This window comes from Neomonachus schauinslandi, chromosome 2 (assembly GCF_002201575.2).
Source record: "Neomonachus schauinslandi chromosome 2, ASM220157v2, whole genome shotgun sequence".
Classification (NCBI taxonomy): domain Eukaryota; kingdom Metazoa; phylum Chordata; class Mammalia; order Carnivora; family Phocidae; genus Neomonachus; species Neomonachus schauinslandi.
The window spans coordinates 199,498,777-199,516,710 of NC_058404.1; the positions used below are offsets into that span (position 1 = coordinate 199,498,777).

General features: G+C 52.8%; 1 protein-coding gene across 3 annotated transcripts in view; it reads left to right on the forward strand.

The window, feature by feature from the left end:
* The first annotated feature begins 9,453 nt into the window (after positions 1-9,453).
* TBC1D14 (TBC1 domain family member 14) overlaps positions 9,454-17,934 on the forward strand; it is a 93,580-nt gene continuing 85,099 nt past the window's right edge. For all 3 annotated transcript variants that reach the window (XM_021677701.1, XM_021677702.1, XM_021677703.1), the window contains exon 1: positions 9,454-10,186. In XM_021677701.1, the coding sequence (XP_021533376.1) occupies positions 9,465-10,186 (722 nt within the window). In that variant the 5' untranslated portion in view covers positions 9,454-9,464. The remainder of the gene's footprint in view (positions 10,187-17,934) is intronic.

The window sequence follows — 17,934 nt, forward strand, 5'->3', positions numbered from 1 at the left end:
CCAGCTGAGCCACCCAGCCCCCCCCCCTTTCCTTTACAGATGGGTTATACATCTGTACACTGTTAGGTGCTTTGCCTGGACCACACTGCCTCTTGCCCAGTTTATCTGGCCACTACCAACCCATGCCTCAAGTGTGGGAATGACTTCTTCCTGACTTCTTCTTAACCCCCTGTCCAGCCTGTTTTGCCTCGCCCCAGGCTGTCTTAGTTGTATATATTTGATCCCTACAGATTGTGGGTCCACTTGATCCCTAGCCCTAATGAGAACTTGGCTTAGGGTTATTGAGTGAATATACCCTTTGGGAAACATTAAAGGAGGTAACGTAAATGGTCCGGGGTCACCCAGCTGGCGAGAGGCATGGGTGAGATTCAGACTGTGCCGGGTCACTAGGCCAGGTTCAGCTCACCTTAGTGTCCAACACGGTCCCAGCAGGCTCCTGCTCAGCACTTGGCTTCGTGCTGAGCTGGGCTTGCTTCCTGCTTGTGAAACGGTTTTCACAGTGTGCCCCCAGCCCGCCCTCTCACATTCAGTATCAGCGCTGCCTTGCCTGGCTTCTGTTGATCCTGACTTTCCTCTCCATCCATCTGGCCCACTCCCCTACTCCCCTCTGTGCTCTGTTGAAGTCCTCTCTGGCAGTGAGGACCTGCCTGTCAGAGCAGCTTGCTTCAGAATCTGCCTCCCCTGTGGGTCAAAGCTTCTGACCATCGTGTCCACAGCCTCAACACAGCGGATGCCTGCCCAGCATATTGTGGGTGCTCGTGGAGCTCTGGGACCTTGGAGGAGATTTGCCATCAAAATAGGCATTTATACATAATACGTAAAAGAAGATTTTAGGAAAATGAGTGGGTGTCATCTCTTAATGTTTGTTTTAGGATGGTTATGAAATTTTTAGGGCCTGAATTGTTAAGAATTCTAGATTGCCAAGCTGGAAAGACCTCAGGTAGATCAGCTGGACTCATCACCTTATTTTACAGATGGGAAGTTGAGGCCGAGAGCTTAGTGCCACAGAGCAGGTGTGAGGAGAGATGTTAGTGACAGGAAGAAACCATACGGTGAGGCTTGCAGGCACAAAGTGGCTGAGTCTTGGCTTTGTTTATGCAAATGAGTTGCTAAAATAGTGGGCCTGAGCCGCCTGGCCCTATCTAGTGCCCAGGAAGAAGTAATACCAGCCAACATCTTCTGAGGTTTAACTCGTGCCAGGCGTGATTCTAAAGGCTTTATTTGCCTAAGGAGATAGGGTCTATTATTGTTCTCATTTTACTACATGGAAGTTTGGGCACAGGGGAGTTAAACTAGTCCAAGGTCACATAGTTTGTAAGTGGAGGAGCCAGGATTTGAACCCTGGGCATTCTGCCTCCAGAACCTGCATTATTTTTCCCCCTTGTGTATTTCATTTTTAAAAACCTTTTCCCTGAATTCTGACATACAGAGACGTGTAAAAATTGTTAAGCCTTTGGGTTATCGATTATCACAAAGCTTAGGGTCTGTTTTCGTAAGCATTCCAGCAAGCTGGTGTGGGCTTTGAAGTCAGACCTGGTTTGAATCCAGTTTCTGTTGCTTTGTGACCTTAGCTGACTTACTCAGCCTCAGTTTCTTTACTGAGCTTTGGAGGCTTGTGATGAGAAGAGCATGTGATAGCAATTAGCAGGTTTGGTAGCATGGCAAATGCTCAATAAATGGTTTTCTCTTACTAATAATTAAGATTATAAGTTGTGCTGGTTTTGTTAAGCGGTATGAATATCTTCCTCATCTGTCAGTTGCCTGTCAGTCACCTTATAGGTACTTAGGATGAGTCACTTTGGAAAGTCACTATATGTAGCTGAAACATTTTGGGGTAGTGGCCCCCAGTGCCCGTGCGTTGAAAGTCCTTAATTTAAAATGTCCCACCTGGGGCGCCTGGTGGCTCAGTCGGTTGAGTGTCTGCCTTCAGCTCAGGTCATGATCCCAGGGTCCTGGGATCGAGCCCCGCGTCAGGCTCCCTGCTCGGCAGGAAGCCTGCTTCTCCCTCTTCCCACTCCCCCTGCTTGTGTTCCCTCTCCCACTGTGTCTCTCCCTGTCAAATAAATAAATAAAATCTTAAAAAAAATAAAATAAAATGCCCCACCTGTGCCTTTTTTAACATAACCACTTTGGGGCAGTGAAAGTTACATGTCTTCTCCTTTGGGTTGTGAGGGAGCCTTTGGGGACCCTCAACAGCTTAACCCCAGTTTCTGCCTGGCTTGCTAGTGGGCCAAAACTTAAACAACATTAAGTTATGGGGCGCCTGGGTGGCTCAGCTGTTAAGCATCTGCCTTTGGCTCAGGTCATGACCGCAGGGTCCTGGGATCGAGTCCTGTGTCGGGCTCCCTGCTCCACAGGGAGCCTGCTTCTCCCTCTGCCTCTGCTTTTCTGTTTCTCATGAATAAATAAATAAAATCTTAAAAAAAAACAAAACAAAACAACATTCAGTTATGTTCTAGGCACCTGAAAGTTGCCATTCACTTTCCAGAGGAATATATTGAACTTCTAGGAAATTCTCTTTTGGGATTGTTTTTTTTTTTTTTTTTAAATTTATTTTTTTATTCTTATGTTAATCCCCATACATTACATCATTAGTTTTAGATGAAGTGTTCCATGATTCATTGTTTGTGCATAACACCCAGTGCTCCATGCAGAACGTGCCCTCCTCAGTACCCACCACCAGGCTAACCCATCCTCCCACCCCCCTCCCCTCTAGAACCCTGTTTTTCAGAGTCCATCGTCTCTCATGGTTCGTCTACCCCTCCGATTTCCCCCGCTTCATTCTTCCCCTTTTTGGGATTGTTTTTATCCTGAAGAATAACCCATTTAAAAATCAAATTACTGTTATGGTTGACTTTTTCATTCTGCATAATGCAAATTGCCCCATTATTTTCGGCCGCTCGAGCAGCGGTAGGAACGGCAAGCCCGTGGGTGTCCTCCCAGGTTGGCCCCGGCCGGCCACTTCATTACACAGGCCTGTCGAGCCTCGTCTCCTTGTCTGTGCGGTGATAATGCCGGGACCTTGAGCTCCGGGGGTTGTTGTGAAGGTTACAGAGATGCTGGGTGTGGACTTTGAAGGCCGCGCCCAGCATATAACGCACACGTGGTGAGCTGAGGCAGCAGCTCCCGTTAATTGGTAATGCCGAGGCACCCGAGTTCCAGAACATCCTGTGCCTCTCTTTCCAGGGTCCTTTTTGTCTAAGCCATGACATTAAAAAGAGAAAGCGACTCAGGAGTGGTTGGTGCTTGTGGAGTCCTCTACAAAGCAAGCTAATTGACATGGGAGATGCCCCGTAGATCAGGGGCTTTTCCTGGGCGGTGGGACCTCGTTTCAGAGGCTGAACTTAGCCTGTTTCTCCTGACTGGTCCTGTCCTCCAGGGTCAAGGTGAAGGCCTGGGGTGTGTGTGGTGGGGGGCACCAGTCCTGCCAGGAGGCTGGTGGTCTCACCAGAAGTGTCCCCAGGAAGCATGAAGGACCCCGAGGGGCCTTGTGCGGAATGACGTGGGTGTTGGAGAGAGAACGGCTGGGGCCTTGCCTGTGTGTAATCACGGGCAGGTCACTGCATCGGGCTTAGCCCAGCTTTGTTCCCATCTGGGAAATGGCAGAAGACAGTCTGCTTTTTCACAGGAGGGATGAGGATTTAGGGAGGTTCTCGATGTCTGTGTTAGGGCCGCGTGAATAGCAAAGCTGGCCAAGGGGCCTTGGAGTCATGGACTTGGATTCAAGTCCCCGCTGCTGCATAGTAAAAGTGGAGCCCTTGGGTATGCCGTGGGCCTCAGTGTCCTCTGTGCAGTGGGGTAATGCCTAGCACAGAGGGCTGTGCGAAGAATGGCATGGGAGGAGCTTTGAGCAGGGCCTGGTGCTCATATGGTGATGCTCTGGTGTTGTCCGTGTTGCAGACCTGGTCCTGCCCTCTTGAAACTTTGGCTCTGAGACGGATGGGTTCTGAGGCTGTGGCTGACAGAGAAGAGCAGTGTCTGTCTTCTCTTAAGATTAAGGGTATGGGGGCGCCTGGGTGGCTCAGTCGGTTAAGTGTCTGCCTTCAGCTCAGGTCATGATCCGGGGGTCCTGGGATCGAGCCCCACATTGGGCTCCCTGCTCAGCGAGGAGTCTGCTTCTGCCTCTCCCCCTGGCTCATGCTCTCTCTCTCTCTCAAATAAATAAATAAAATATTTAAAAAAAAGATATGGAGGAGAGCCTGCTGGCTCAGTCATTGAAGTGACTGACTCTTGGTTTCAGCTCAGGTCATGGTCTCAGGGTCGTGGGATCAAGCCCCGCATTGGGCTCTGCACTCAGCGTGGAGTCTACTTGAGCTTCTCTCTCCCTGCGTTTGTCTGTGTGCTCTGTCTCTGTCTCTCTCTCTAAAATAAATATGTAAAAAATAAAAAATGAAAGATTAAGGTTACGGATATCAGGGGTGGAGCTGGGCGGATAGGACACTTGGCAGCAAAGGCAAGTGCACCCTCCTTGGAGGATCAGGGAGAGCCATAGTGTCCCTGGTGCTAATGGGGGTGTGAGGAAGCAGTCCCCTGTGGCATCCAGAGAGGAGCCCAGACGGGGAGGGCTACGGGGAGGGCTATGGGGAGCAAATGCCCGGGGGCAGGAAGCCTCCACAGGCAGATGAGTGCCAGAGGATGTCTTCTGCATGGGTGGGCAACATTATTTCTCCCTGAAGCCACCCATGAGTGGAGGTTTTCTTGCTAGGAACATAACTAAATCATTTGGATTTGGCCTCATAAACTGCTGATTTACGAAGACTTGGTCAAGACCTTGTCCCACTGCTTTTTTTTTTTTTCCCCCCCAAAGATTTTATTTATTTGACAGAGAGAGAGGGAACACAAGCAGGGGGAGTGGGAGAGGGAGAAGCAGGCTCCCTGCTGAGCGGGGAGCCCGATGCGGGGCTCAATCCCAGGACCCTGGGATCATGACCTGAGCCGAAGGCAGACGCTTAATGACTGAGCCACCCAGGCGCCCCTGTCCCACTGCTTTTTAAAGAGAAGAAAATTAAACTGTTGTTCAGGGTGGACTTGTTTTCCAAAGGCTCATTCAGAGTTACTGGCAGAGCTGCCGTGGGCTTTCTGACTTGTGTTGAAGGCCTAGTCCCCGGCCAGGGGAGGGGTGTGCCGATCTCTCTCGGGGCTCTTACCCTCTCCACTTGCAGAACGCCGGTTTTGTGACTGGTAAATAAAATGCAGATTGTCTTGCCGCCTGGAGTGAAAACAGCCTTCCTCTGATCTGAACTTGACGTCTTGTGTGTTTTTCCCTTGTCGGGGACATGATGGCTGGTCATCCTGAAACTTGTATCGTGTGGCTGGCCACCTGGGCCTGGGGGGGGGGGGGGGGCCTGGGGGGGCTGCCGGGGCCACTGCTGGGGGGGGGGGGTTGTCTCAGGCTTCCGGAAGCAAGTGTAGAAGGAGGAAGTCTCTTACGTTCCCGGACTGTCGCATGTTGACCGTTCCTCCCCAGTAGTGCGGCGGCCGGCGTGGCTCAGGATGGTCATCCCGGACTTGCTGCCAGGAACTTGATGGGAGGGAGTTTCTTCCTCATCTCGTCATGTCCATGGCTCACCTTGTTCTTGAAGCAGAACCCCCTCGCCGCGGATGTTTCTTGGACGGACTATCCCCGAAACCTGCCCTCTTAGAACCTAGTTGTTAGTAATAATTAACTCAGCAAATAGATTTTTGAATCCTTAATCCATGCCAGGCATTTGGCCAGGCAGGGGTGTCTGGAACCTGTTAGCCCACTGCCTGCCCGTAGCTTAGAAACCAGGGGAGGGACGGGAGCAGTTGTCTTGGCCGTGGCCAAAAGGAACCTCAGAGGAAAGAGGACCTGCAGCTTCCTGGGAGAGTAGGGGACAGCTTCTCAGAGGAGGTGGCCTTGGGAGTGTGCCGTGTCTCCTTGTGGCACCTGCTGCCAGATCCCCAGGGGCGCTGGTGGCCCAGCCGGGGAGAGCAGCCAGGCCAGGGGGTTTTGAGAGGCGAGGGTGATAGCACAAGGCTGCTGAGGCTGGCAAGGCTGGGGCGGGAGGGCCCTGTGCCAGCTCGGGGAATTTAGGCTGATCCTGTCTTTAGAAAACGTGTGACTTGGAGGCAGGCCATCTGCAGCTGGCCTCCTGGCAGGCGTCCAGCGTCCACCCTGCAGCCTCTCTGAGAAGCGAGCGCTTTGTGCGTGCAGCGCCCCCCTTCAGGGCACCGTCGGAAGGCAGGTGCTCTGGTGGGTGCCTTCTGGTTTCATAGGACTGGTGGCCCCAGGCGGAAGGGTTTGAGGACAGGTGGCCTTGGCCCTTGTGGGGTTTGGTTTGAGAGTATGTTGCAAGCAGAAGGACATTTTTGCTTTTAGGTTTATTTCCCTGAAGGCTGACAACCTTGTTTGTGGGGCTTAAGGAACTTCACTTGGACTTGGAACCAGCGGAGGCGTCAAAGGTCATTCATCTTCTCCCTGGAAGAGGCCCTTGTCCTGCTGGCCTGGCCCCCAGCAGAGAGGCAAGAGGAGTGGAGAACAGGCCACGGCCAGGTGGCTTTGGACCCTGTCACACCAGCTTTGCCGCCCTCGTGCTCTCACGGTGGCGATTCTGAGAGGGGGTCCTTGCATTCACTCAACACACACGTTTTGTGTTCTGTGTATTCTAGTATCAGAACTGCAGTTTAAAGGCGTTTTTTGTAGGTCCTTCAGCTCTGTGTGTGGCTGAAGTAGAGGAAATTCACATTTACGGGGCACGTACTGTGCTCAGACGTGGGGTGTCCTGGCACTCTCGCCGAGCATTCTCATTTCACGTATGAGTTTTGTAGTGTCGCCCACTTTCCTGCTGGCCAGGAGGCAAGTTGAGGTCCAGGAAGGTTCTGCTTCTCCCCATGGTAAGCGGCGGAGCCAGAATGTCAGCTGGGCTGGTCACCTGGCTCTCAGCTCTGTTTGCTGTAAGGATTTCCTCTCGTGTTTCTGGCTTTTTGCCAGTTTGACCTGTCGGACTATTGATGGTGTTTGGATAATTCTAATAACTCTTGACAGTGCAAGTGATTAGCTCTTCACCGTGTGCTAGAAATTTTTCTTGCCGTATTTTCCTTTTAATTAAAAAAATGTAGAAGTCTCAAGTTTATGTGCATTGGAATCTCCCTGTGTCTTCCTGTTGTGAATCTTGTTGTTCCACAGCGTGGTTGAGTTCAGGGATTTCCCAGGGCAGGGGCTTGGATGTAGTTGGCGGTGACTTTGCCTGGAGGAGCTCAGGTCTGGGGACTCGGGCTGGGGACTCCAGCCCAGGAATTCGAGGGCAGTGTGAACTGTGGCCTGAAAATGTGTTCATGTGTGCTCAGGCAGTGCCCGGATTCTTTTGGAGGATGAACTGAGGTTTGCTCAAGTAGGTTAGAGAAGCACTTGATGGAATTTTTTTTTTTTTTAAGATTTTATTTATTTATTTGACAGAGAGACACAGCGAGAGAGGGAACACAAGCAGGGGGAGAGGGAGAAGCAGGCTCCCTGTTGAGCAGGGAGCCCGATGCGGGGCTCGATCCCAGGACCCTGAGATCACGACCTGAGCCAAAGGCAGACACTTAATGGACTGAGCCACCCAGGTGCCCCACATTCCTTCCTATTTTTATTTTTACTCCAATGCCACACTGGCTGGCTGGTTCCTTCGATTTCTGGGAGGGAGGGAGATGACCTTCTTCCCTGTTCTTCTAACAAATTTGCTTTTGCTGTGTTGACTGGAGAAGGACCAGGCTTCCTGAAGGGGAGCAGGAAGGCTCAGTGACACCCAAAAGGGAGTGGCTGTCACTGTTCCCAGTGTGCTTCAAAACCTTCACCCACTGACTTTGATGATGGCAGCTACCAGCAGAGCGCCTGCCAGGGGCCACTGCCTTGGGATGCTTTTCTCATGGTACCTGACTGAATTCTCCCCAGGCAGTCAGTACAGCTGGGGTTAGAGCCCAGGAAAAGTCCCATGAGAACCCAAGACAGTGGGGCGTCCGGGTGGCTCAGTCGGTTAAGCGTCTGCCTTTGGCTCAGGTCGTGATCTCAGGGTCATGAGATCAAGCCCCGCACTGGGGTCCATGCTGGGTGTGGAGCCTACTTAAAAAACAAACAAGAAACAACCCAAGAAAGTACCATTCTTTATGTTGTTCTACACAGTGGATCAGATTTCAATAACCCAACCAGATTTCTTTAGTTTTGACGTTTTGAAGGACGATAGAACCTTCTTAACCAGGGTTCTCCAGCTGCTGGGGGCTGTGCTGTCCAGGCCCCATCGTTTCCACCCTGTCTTAGGCCAGAGAGCCATAGGCAGATGTGTGTGTCAGTGACAGCTTTGACTCTTCTCGCTCAAGTCTTTATTGTAGGTTTATGGTCTTTGTTTTTCCTTTGTTTTTTTTTTGTTTTTTTTTTTTTAATTTTATTTACTTAGGACGAGTGGGGGGGCAGAGGGAGAGGGAGAAGCAGGCTCCCCGCTGAGCAGGGAGCCTGATGTGGGACTCGATCCCAGGACCCTGGGACCATGACCTGAGCCGAAGGCAGATGCCCAACCGACTGAGCCACCCGGGCACCCCTTTATTTTTCACTTACTGATTATCTGCTTTTCTGAGCCAGCCTTCTACCTGGGTTTTTATAACTCCATGCTAAGCTCTTCGTCCGCTAGGTATGGCCTATTTTGGGGCTAGTCTCATAGATCCCAGCTGTGCTGCTAAGTAATGCTCTGATCTTGGACCCATTTCTTAACTTCTCTGAGCTTTGGTTTCCTCCCTGATAAGGGAGATAATATGCCCTACCTTGTGGACATGTGGAGGGCCATGGCTGACTTGGATGTGGTTGGGGTCATCTCTTGCCACATGGTTTATACACCATTTACCTTGTTTTCCTGTCTTGATGACGACATCTTGATTTTAATGCTGTCTTGGAACAAGTAGAACTCGACTTACATGTGGGTTATGAATTCATGTACTTTTGACTGAGGTGTTCTGTTCATTTATTTTATTTTATTTTTTAAGTAGGCTCCGTGCCCAGTGCAGAGCCCAGTGTGGGACTCGAACTCATGACTGCTAGATCAAGAGTTGACCCCTCCAACTAACTAAGCCACCCAGGCACCCCTTCTGTTTATCATTTTTTAAAAAACATGAAAAACAACGCTTTCTCTGCCTGGCCCTGTCCTCACATCCCCTGTGCCGGCTTGGGGGTCAGACATGTGACTGGTGGGGTGCTGGTGATGATGGACAAGGGGACTGTTTAAGTATTTTTACCCTAGCTGTAGCCTTTGTTTGGGTTATGGTCCTGTTATTTTATATCGTGGTGATATATGCTAAAACTCTGGCTTCTGGTCCTGAATTAAAACTTGGATATGTAGGACTTTTTTCAAGGATTCGTCCCTAGAAAGGGCATCAGAACATTTGAGCTGTACAGCAGAGGAGTGTGTCTTAGGCTTTTAGAACCACTGTCTTAATTTCCATTTTTGTGATTTTTTCTAGTTTCTCCTTGGACCAAGATGACTGATGGAAATCTCTCCACCTCTACAAATGGTGTAGCCTTGATGGGCATTCTGGATGGTCAGCCAAGAAACCACATTCAGAACCTGCCACACTTGAATCTCAAGGCACCCAGGTCCCTCTCATTGCCAGAGTATGGGCCCAAGCTGAAACTTGGTCCTTTAGAAGATCGGCACAGCCTTAAGTCCGTGGACTCAGGCATTCCCACCCTCGAGATCAGTAACCCGGAACCCGTCCCCTGCAGTGTGGTCCACGTGAAGAGGAAGCCATCGGAGTCGGAGATCGTCCCCGAGCGAGCTTGCCAGAGCGCGTGCCCGCTGCCATCCTACACGCCCCCAGCTCCCAGCAGCGCCGAGTGGGAGCAGAGCGTGCGGAAGTCGTCCACGTTCCCCAGGACTGGCTACGACTCAGTGAAGCTCTACAGCCCCAGCTCCAAAGCCCTGAGCCGCAGCGACGATGTCTCCGTTTGCAGCGTGTCCAGCCTCGGCACAGAGCTGTCAACCACACTGTCCATCAGCAATGAGGACATCTTGGACCTCGTGGTCACGAGCAGCTCCAGTGCCATCGTGACCCTGGAGAGTGACGATGACCCACAGTTTACTGACGTCACCTTGAGCTCCGGCAAGGAAACCCATGAGCTGCGCCAGCAGGACTGTGTGGATGGAACTGAGGATGGGAATAAACTGAGAATTTTGGGACCACTTAGTAGCTTCTTTACCAGGTAACACCGTCTTTGTCTCTACGAGAGTTAGGTTATCCGGACCGGCTGCCCTGTTCTCATCCGAAATGTGCTGTGTGCCTCCTGCCTTGCTAAGCAGGCCGGGAGTCATGCAGGCGACCGTGTCTTCTCCCCGTAGCCCAGAGTCCTATGCAGTTGTGGGTAGGACTGGTCTGGAGGTGATTCTGCTATTTGAGCCCTCACCACTCGCCGTCACCTCTGTGGCTTTCCCTGGCTCACTCGCACACTTTGTTGTCATTTCCCAGCCTCTGACCTGCTGTGGTGGAGGGTGACCCGCAAGTGGCCAGTGCTAATAGATTAGCGGCCTTACTTTGTCAGCCTTGTCCTCTGCAAGGCCCTTTACGCTCATCACTTGAGCTTCTTGGGCCAAACAGAGGGTTAGGAACCCACGTTCTACCCCCAGCCCCCACCGCATAATGCAGGGCTGGTGTTTCCAGGCAGCCCTGCCCTGTGTTCCCGCAGGGCTGTGCGCTGGGTCCCTGTTCTGACGCTGGCCCTGCGGCCACCGCTTCCCCTCCTAGGCTGGGACCAGGCCACTCAACTGAGGCCCCAAACCAGGGCCTGTAGGGCCCCTGTGTCTCACCTCCAGCCCTGGGGGCACAGCTCCCGCACGCCTGCCTCTTACCTGTACTCGTGTTTTCGTTCAGCAAGTGTGTGTGTCCCCGGCTCTGCTCTTGGCAGGGAATATGGGAGTAGTATGACCATCGAAGTGTTATAGGTCATGCCTTTGGGTCGGGTTCATGGGCTGGGGACACATCAGCCAGTCATACGAGCGGCCATGGACGTCTGGGCTGTGCAGCGCTGTGAGGAAGGGCCCAGGGCTGTGAGACAGTGTGCAGGGGCGTGGCGACCCGTCCCTAGCTCCTCCTTGGGGGCCCCGTTGCTGTGGGCGATGCAGCTGCCCGTGTGTGTGCGTGCTGTAGCAAAGCCCACGTAGGACGCTTTGTGGTACTGGGTGTCCCCTTTTTTCTTTTTAAAGATTTATTTATTAGAGCACGAGTGAGGGGAGGGGCAGAGGGACGAGGAGAATCTCCAGCAGACTCCCTGTTGAGCACGGAGCCTGACCCGGGGCTCAATCCCACGACGCTGAGCTGAAATCAGGAGGCAGACACTAAACCGACCCAGCCAGCCTCGCGGCCCTGGGCGTCCCTTTGCGGTGGCGTGCTATGCTGACTGGGGTCCGCTGGAGACTTCTGTGCCTGCGGGCATGGAGCTTAACTCACTGCAGCCCCAGCTGCTGCATCATCTGAATGTGGACATCGTTTCAAGTGAGCCTAAGACCAGTTTTGCGTGAGAAGATCTCTGGTGTAGGCTGTGGTCTGTGGGGCGCCTCTTCTCTCTGATATGCCGGCAGCCAGGCGTCAGACTTCCCTAGTCCCAGAACTCCGTAACCCAGGACCGCCTTCAGTGGGAGGAGCCCAGGAGCCCTGGGGGCGACAGTCACTGTCCCTTCTGAGGCCATAGCCCTAAAATAGGTGGTTGTGGTTCCGATTAGTGTGGCCGAGCTGTTGTCTTTTCTCAGATCGGTGTTTTCAGCATTTCCTGTCTGTAGATACCACCTGGGTACCTGTTAACCAGCTGCGGGGTCCTCAGGATCCATCCCAGAACTCCAGAATCAGAATCTCAGGGGAAGGGCTTGGGAGACAGGTTTTTGGAACCATGTGGGGGTTCTTGGCAAGTTTGGAAACGTGGTTTGGAATGGGGATGACTGGGAAGCAGCCTAGAGGAAAGAGCTGAGCTTTGGATTGAACAGACTTGCACCCACATCCTAGCTGTGTGACCTTGAACAAGTTACTTCACCTCTCTGAGTTCGTTTTCTCATCTCTAAAATCGCATTGACTAAGTGCCCAGCACAAGGTGCCTATTATGTTGTTGATGTACAAGGTCCTCGTACGAGACCTACTGCGTGTGGTGGTCACGGGAATGAAGTGGGTTCACAAGTGTGAAACAGGATCGACCCAGACAGAGTGAGCTGTCAGGTCTCAGTCATTTGCGCCTTGTTTTGTCTGCTGCCTTGTCTCACCGAGTTGGAGCCTCTTCTCCCTTTGAAAGGAAACGCCATCAATTACTGTGGATCATTGCTAAAACTGTGTTTTTTTTTTTAATTGAAGTGTAGTTGAGGTATGGTATTATGCTAGTTTCAGGTGTAAGACAGTGATTGAACTCTCACATACGTTACTAAATCATCGTGGAGATGGATCTCAGCACCATCTGTCACCCTACAAAGTTGTTACCTGGTGTTGACTACATTCTGTTCCCTGTGTTGTACACCGTGTTCGTTTTTCTTGTTTTATAACTAGAGGTTTGTACCTTTCAGTCCCCCTCCCCTGTTTGGCCCCCCCCCTCTTCCCCACCAGCTTGCTCTTTATATCTCAGTCTGTTCCCCTGTTGTTTTGTTTTTCAGAGTCTGCATATAAGTGAAATTATATAGTATGCTAGAGCTGCTGTTTCTTGAAAATCTTTTGTAGCTTTGTGCCACAGAAATGAAAAGTCTCCTCTTTGTTTTATTCTCTGGTTCTTGTCTCCTTACCCCTTTTATAAAACATTAAAAATTTTTAAAAAATTTTATTTATGTATTTAAGTGATCTCTACACCCAACGTGGGGCTTGAACTCCCGACCCTGAGATCCACAGTCGCATGCTCCACTGACTGAGCCAGTCAGACACCCCCTCCCTTACCCTTTTAATGGCTGTGACATTATTTGAGCCATTATTAAGCACTTCAGGGAAGTGATCTCATGAGCTGAGTCTAGTGAGTTATTTTGTCCTAGAGAAAGTGTTAGAGGAGAGTTTCAATCTAGAATTCCTTTGAGGGGGAAAAAGGTTCTGTGGCAAGAATGTTTGGAACCCACTACACATTTTACAGGTGAGTTACAGAGGGGGCCTGTATGAGTTTTGTCGAGGGCAGGGCTTGGGCTAGAGCCAGGCCTCTGGGGTTTCCAGCCCAGGCTTCTGAGTCCTCCTGTTTCTCCACTTTACCCCCTGTGCCCAGGCGACTTCCTTTACCCTAGTGCCTGTCTGTTCTCATTGTCCTCACTGAGTCGATTTCTAGGAAATTGGGGGGGGGAGCACGGGCAGTAGTGGAAGACTCGTTTCAGAGAATGGGGCTCAGAGGAAGGGCTGGACACAGTCATGGAACAAACTTGTGGCCCGAGGGGGCAGACCAGTTGGTGGCCCTGACTGCTTGATGGAGGGTGGTCTGGGTGAGACAGGAGCAGAGAAGTGACAGGATGGCAGGCTGGGCCCGACCACTGCCCCGTGGAAGCTGCGGACCCAGCTCCCTCTCTCCGTTTGACCCGCTCTTCATCCGGGCTGTCAGAAGCCCTGTGGTGCAGATTCCACCTTGAGCTGAGAGGTAGTCCTGGGCCTGAAGGGGCTCACAGCTGGTGGGGGAGACAGAGCAGGCACGGCGGGGGCGGGAGGGGTATGAGCGTGTGAGCCTGTGAGGGTGCCGGCGCCAGGGCTGGGTTCAGTGTGAGCTCTTCCACTTAAAAGCTGTGTGACATTGGGCAAGTTACTTTACTCCTCTCTGAGTGTTAAATGGGGCATAAAACTGCTTACGGTTAGAGATCAAATAGGTAAACATCTAGCACACTTCTTGATAAGCAGTAAGTAGTAGCTATTTGTGATTCTAACAAAAACGTTATCACTTCTAAGAAATACATTTTTCTGAAGTTTTTTCTAGTTCTTATCCTATGTGGTTTATTTCAATCAAAAGTTATTGAAAAAGTTAAATCAGGATTTCTGCACTGTTGACATTTTGGGATGGATAAATCTTTGTGGTGGGGGCCGTCCTGTGCCTTGAAGGCTGTCTAGCAGCCTCCCTGGCTTATATGCCCAGATGCCCGGAGCCCTTCCCTGTGGTGCAGCCGGGCATCATCTTCTGTCCTGGGCAGGGAGGGCTGGGAGGGCTGGGCACAATCACTCAGCCTTTGAGAACCATCCTGCAGGCAGCTTGTAAATGTTGCTGTCTGTTTCCCTGAAGGAAATTTACTAATGTAATGTAATTTGAGCAGGATCCTCCTCCTTTGGAGAGAGGGACTATGTTAAGGGATTCTGTTCCACCCCTGTAGTTGAACAGTGTTTGTGTAGACACTTGGGTGGCAAAGACCAGAGGAATCCAGTAACGCACGTTTTCCACAGGAGACGGGTTGTTTCTGTGAAGCCAAGGGTTTCAGGCTGCTAATCTGCACGGGCCTGGAAGGTAATAATCAGCTTTGACCTTTCGGCTTCTTTTGGCGGCCCTTTATGGCGCCCTCAGCAGAGATGGTCTGGGTGTCCTGCTGAGGAGCGATGCCTGGGCCACAGTGGAAGCAGGAGAAGGGGCTTGCAGAGGGGAGCTGCGGGGGAGGCTGGGAGGCATGGTGCCCCGCTGCGTTTGGAGCTGTGCGGATGCATTTCTCTGATCTGCCCCCTCCCCACCCCAGCCGAGAGCCCCTGGGGCACAGTCTGCCTGCATTGGGCTCACCCCAGTGGCCGTGAGCTGTAACACAGCGAGGAGTGTGCTGGATGAGCTGGAGCTGCTCGGACCCAGGTTCGAACCTGGGCTCTGCCATTTTCGACCTCAAGAACCCCCTCCCGTCTGTGGTCCCCTGTGTGTACTAGGTGGCGGGGGTTCGTTGTGTCTCTTGTAAGCAGCAGATAGAGTCTTACTTGAGACGCTATGAGAGAAGCTATGGGCAGAGCTCATCCCCAGCGTGCCACTTGGATTTCTGGCCCTGCTCTCTGCTTTTGTTGGGGATTCACATAAGATTCCACAGTTTTTAGGGGTCTGTATAAGGAAAAACGTGAAACCATTGTTTTGAGAAAAACATCTTTAAGGCATTTTGACTTGGTGTGAATGCGTTCAACTACAATTTCTAGGCTTTGGGGATTTGATAACTTGGAAGGTGCCTTGAGCAGTGCTGAGGAAGAAATGTGCTCCTTGCTTTCTTATTTCTCTTCTTTTTTTTAAAAGAAACTTTTTTTTTTTAAGTGGGGGGGGGAAGAGGGGAGGGAGGAGGGACAGAGGGAAAGGGAGAGAGAGAGAATGTTAAGCAGGCTCCATGCCCAGCCCAGAGCCCAACGAGGGGCTCAGCTTCCCAATCCTGAGATCATGACCTGAGTGGAAACCAAGAGTTGGAGGCTCAACCGACGGAGCCACTCAGGCGCCCCCTCCTTGCTTTCTTTTTGGAGAGGTGAGTTTGTTTACCAGCAGGGCAGATACACTTCAGAGGCACCGGGAGTGACAGGTAGTGGTGGTGCTGGCCGCGTGCCCTTCTGAGTGCGTTGACATGGTTGCCGGACTTGGTCTCAGCCACCGTAGGAGAGAGTATGCTGTGGTAGGTAGGCTCTGCGGGCGGGCTTGTGCATCCTCCAGGCTGCCTGCCTTCCAGGGCGTGCTCCTTCCCTGTGTGTTCTCGGGGTCTCTTGGAGCTGGGGTTCTGGATGGGAATTGGGTGCCATCAGATTCTCCCAGGAGGAGTGATTCGAGGCAGAGGTGGGCGGAGACCATGAGGCTGTGTTCTGCCGTCCGGCGGCGTCAGGCTGTGCGGCTCTCCGGCATCGGCCCCGTGCTCATCCCCTGGCTGGTGCCAGGCTGCTCTGGTGGCTTCCCGGCCCTGCTGCATTCCCGATTTCCGGGGTTCGAGGGGCAGCTCTGACACAGCAGCTCCCCGGGTGCCGGGGGGGTGCCTGGGGGCGCGGGTTAGAGCCCGTGACTTCAGCCCTCGTCAAGATTGTGGAATCACCTAAGTCCTTGAGTTGTTAGATCCTTTCTGCTTAAACTTTTTGGAGTGGTTTCTGTAACCTGCACCGAAAGCTGATGGATTTGGGTAAGTCCTGTGAGTAATTCTTACTCAGAGGTGGGGAGACTGAAGCAGGGTGTGTGGTTAAGTAGCCTGCCAGGGGTACAGCCATGGCATAGGGCTTGGGTCTCTGAACTTAGGGTTCTCATCTGGAGAATAGAAATATGTTCACGCGTCAAAGGCAGGAAGTGTGAGTGGATAAGCACCAAGCACGGAGGAGGCTCACCAGTGTCTACGTTACTTACTGACTTTTGCCCAGATGCGTGCGCGCCATGCGATCCCTGGGAAACAGCCCTGGTGGGTGTTCTCTGGACCTAGCTGTTTGCTGGCATATGGGCTCGGGTAAGGCAGGCACTCAGCCTCGCTGGGGGCTTAGTGTCCTTGTTTGTAGAAGGAGCCGAGGGCACCTACCGTACAGAGCTGTGCAAAGGAAGAGGAGCTGCGTGGCCCAGGTGCTGAGCTCCAAGCTCCAGGCGGCAGGGGAGGCCAGAGTTAGGGGGCCGCCGGGGAAGGCCCTGTGCGCTGTGATGGTGGTTCCAAGATAGACGTCAGAGTCCGGAAAGAAATACAGGGGCTGAGAGGTCAGTGGGTCTTCGACAGTGTCTTGTGTGTGCACAAGGTCGAGACAGTGTTCCTCAGGCAGAAGGATCAGCATGTGTGAGGTCATAGCAGGAGAAAGCTCAGCGTTTCTGGGAAAGTGCCGTGGCCTGCAGTGCTCAGGATGGAGAGCAGAAGGCTCACGTGCCCAACTCCAAAGTCATCTCTCTTTCTACCAAAGACACCACGCTACCTCTCTTAAAAAAAAAAAAATTACTTTTAAGTAATCTCTATGCCCACGATGGGGCTCAGATTCACCACCCTGAGATCCAGACTCGTCTGCGGAACGCCCCGGCACTGCCTCTGGGAACACGTGTGCCCTGATCCGATGCGGGGGGCGGGGGCTGGGAGAGCAAGAGGACTCGCACTGCGCTCCGGGGCAGCGTCTGCAGGCGTGTGGCTGGAGCACACGGGGCACTGTGCACGGTCACGGGGGTCAGCTCTGCGGCTCCCCCTCGGCACGGAGGTTCCTCAGTGCGAAGAGAGCATCGTGTGTGAGCAGGTGGAGAATGCTCTCCCCTCTCACGGTGTTGGAGTTAGCCAAGCTCTGAGTCCTGAGGCCTTCCTGGGCTGGCTGGGGGCGGGCAGAGCGGAATCAGTGACAGGTGCCGGGCGGCCAGGAGCGGGAGAAGCAGAGAAGCTTTCAGCAAGGACGCTAGGAGGGTGGTTGCCATTGTACTAACTGCACATCCGTGAGGTGTTTCGATTATTCAGAGTCCTGTGCTTTGTGCAAGGAGGGTTTTCACTGGCGTGCACTGACCCTGTTTGGATCACCCCACTCCCGGGTGTTCAGTTCCTCTGGGACTTGTCGTACCAGGTGGGTTTTCAGCAGCTCAGCCCCTGCATCGTGGAATGCTTGCCTTTCTTTTCCGACTGCTGACCGACACCGCTGAGCTGCTACCAGCCCTTGTTTCAGCACCGGCCAGGTCCTTGGTGCCCTGACTCCAGCTCAGGTCATTTCGAGGGCGTTCTCCCAGGTGGGGAGGGTGCGGCGGATGGTGTAGGAGCCACAGGCGGCCAGTGTCCGTGGGGGGCCCGCGCTGCTGCAGGGACCATTGGGGGACCCGGGCCGACAGCGGCCCGCCGGGTTCACCGTGAACGGCCGTGCCCCGCTCTTGTCGGCTGTGCTTCCTTTGTTTCCTTCTGGCCGCAGATCGCGCACACGCAGGTTCTTGAGGGTGTGCAGCGTGCCACACGTTGTTCCGGGACCTTAAACATGCTTCTCATCATTCAGTTTTTCAAGAAACATTAGCCGAGGGGCGCCTGGGTGGCTCAGTCGTTAAGCGTCTGCCTTCAGCTCAGGTCATGATCCCGGGGTCCTGGGATCGAGCCCCGCGTCGGGCTCCCT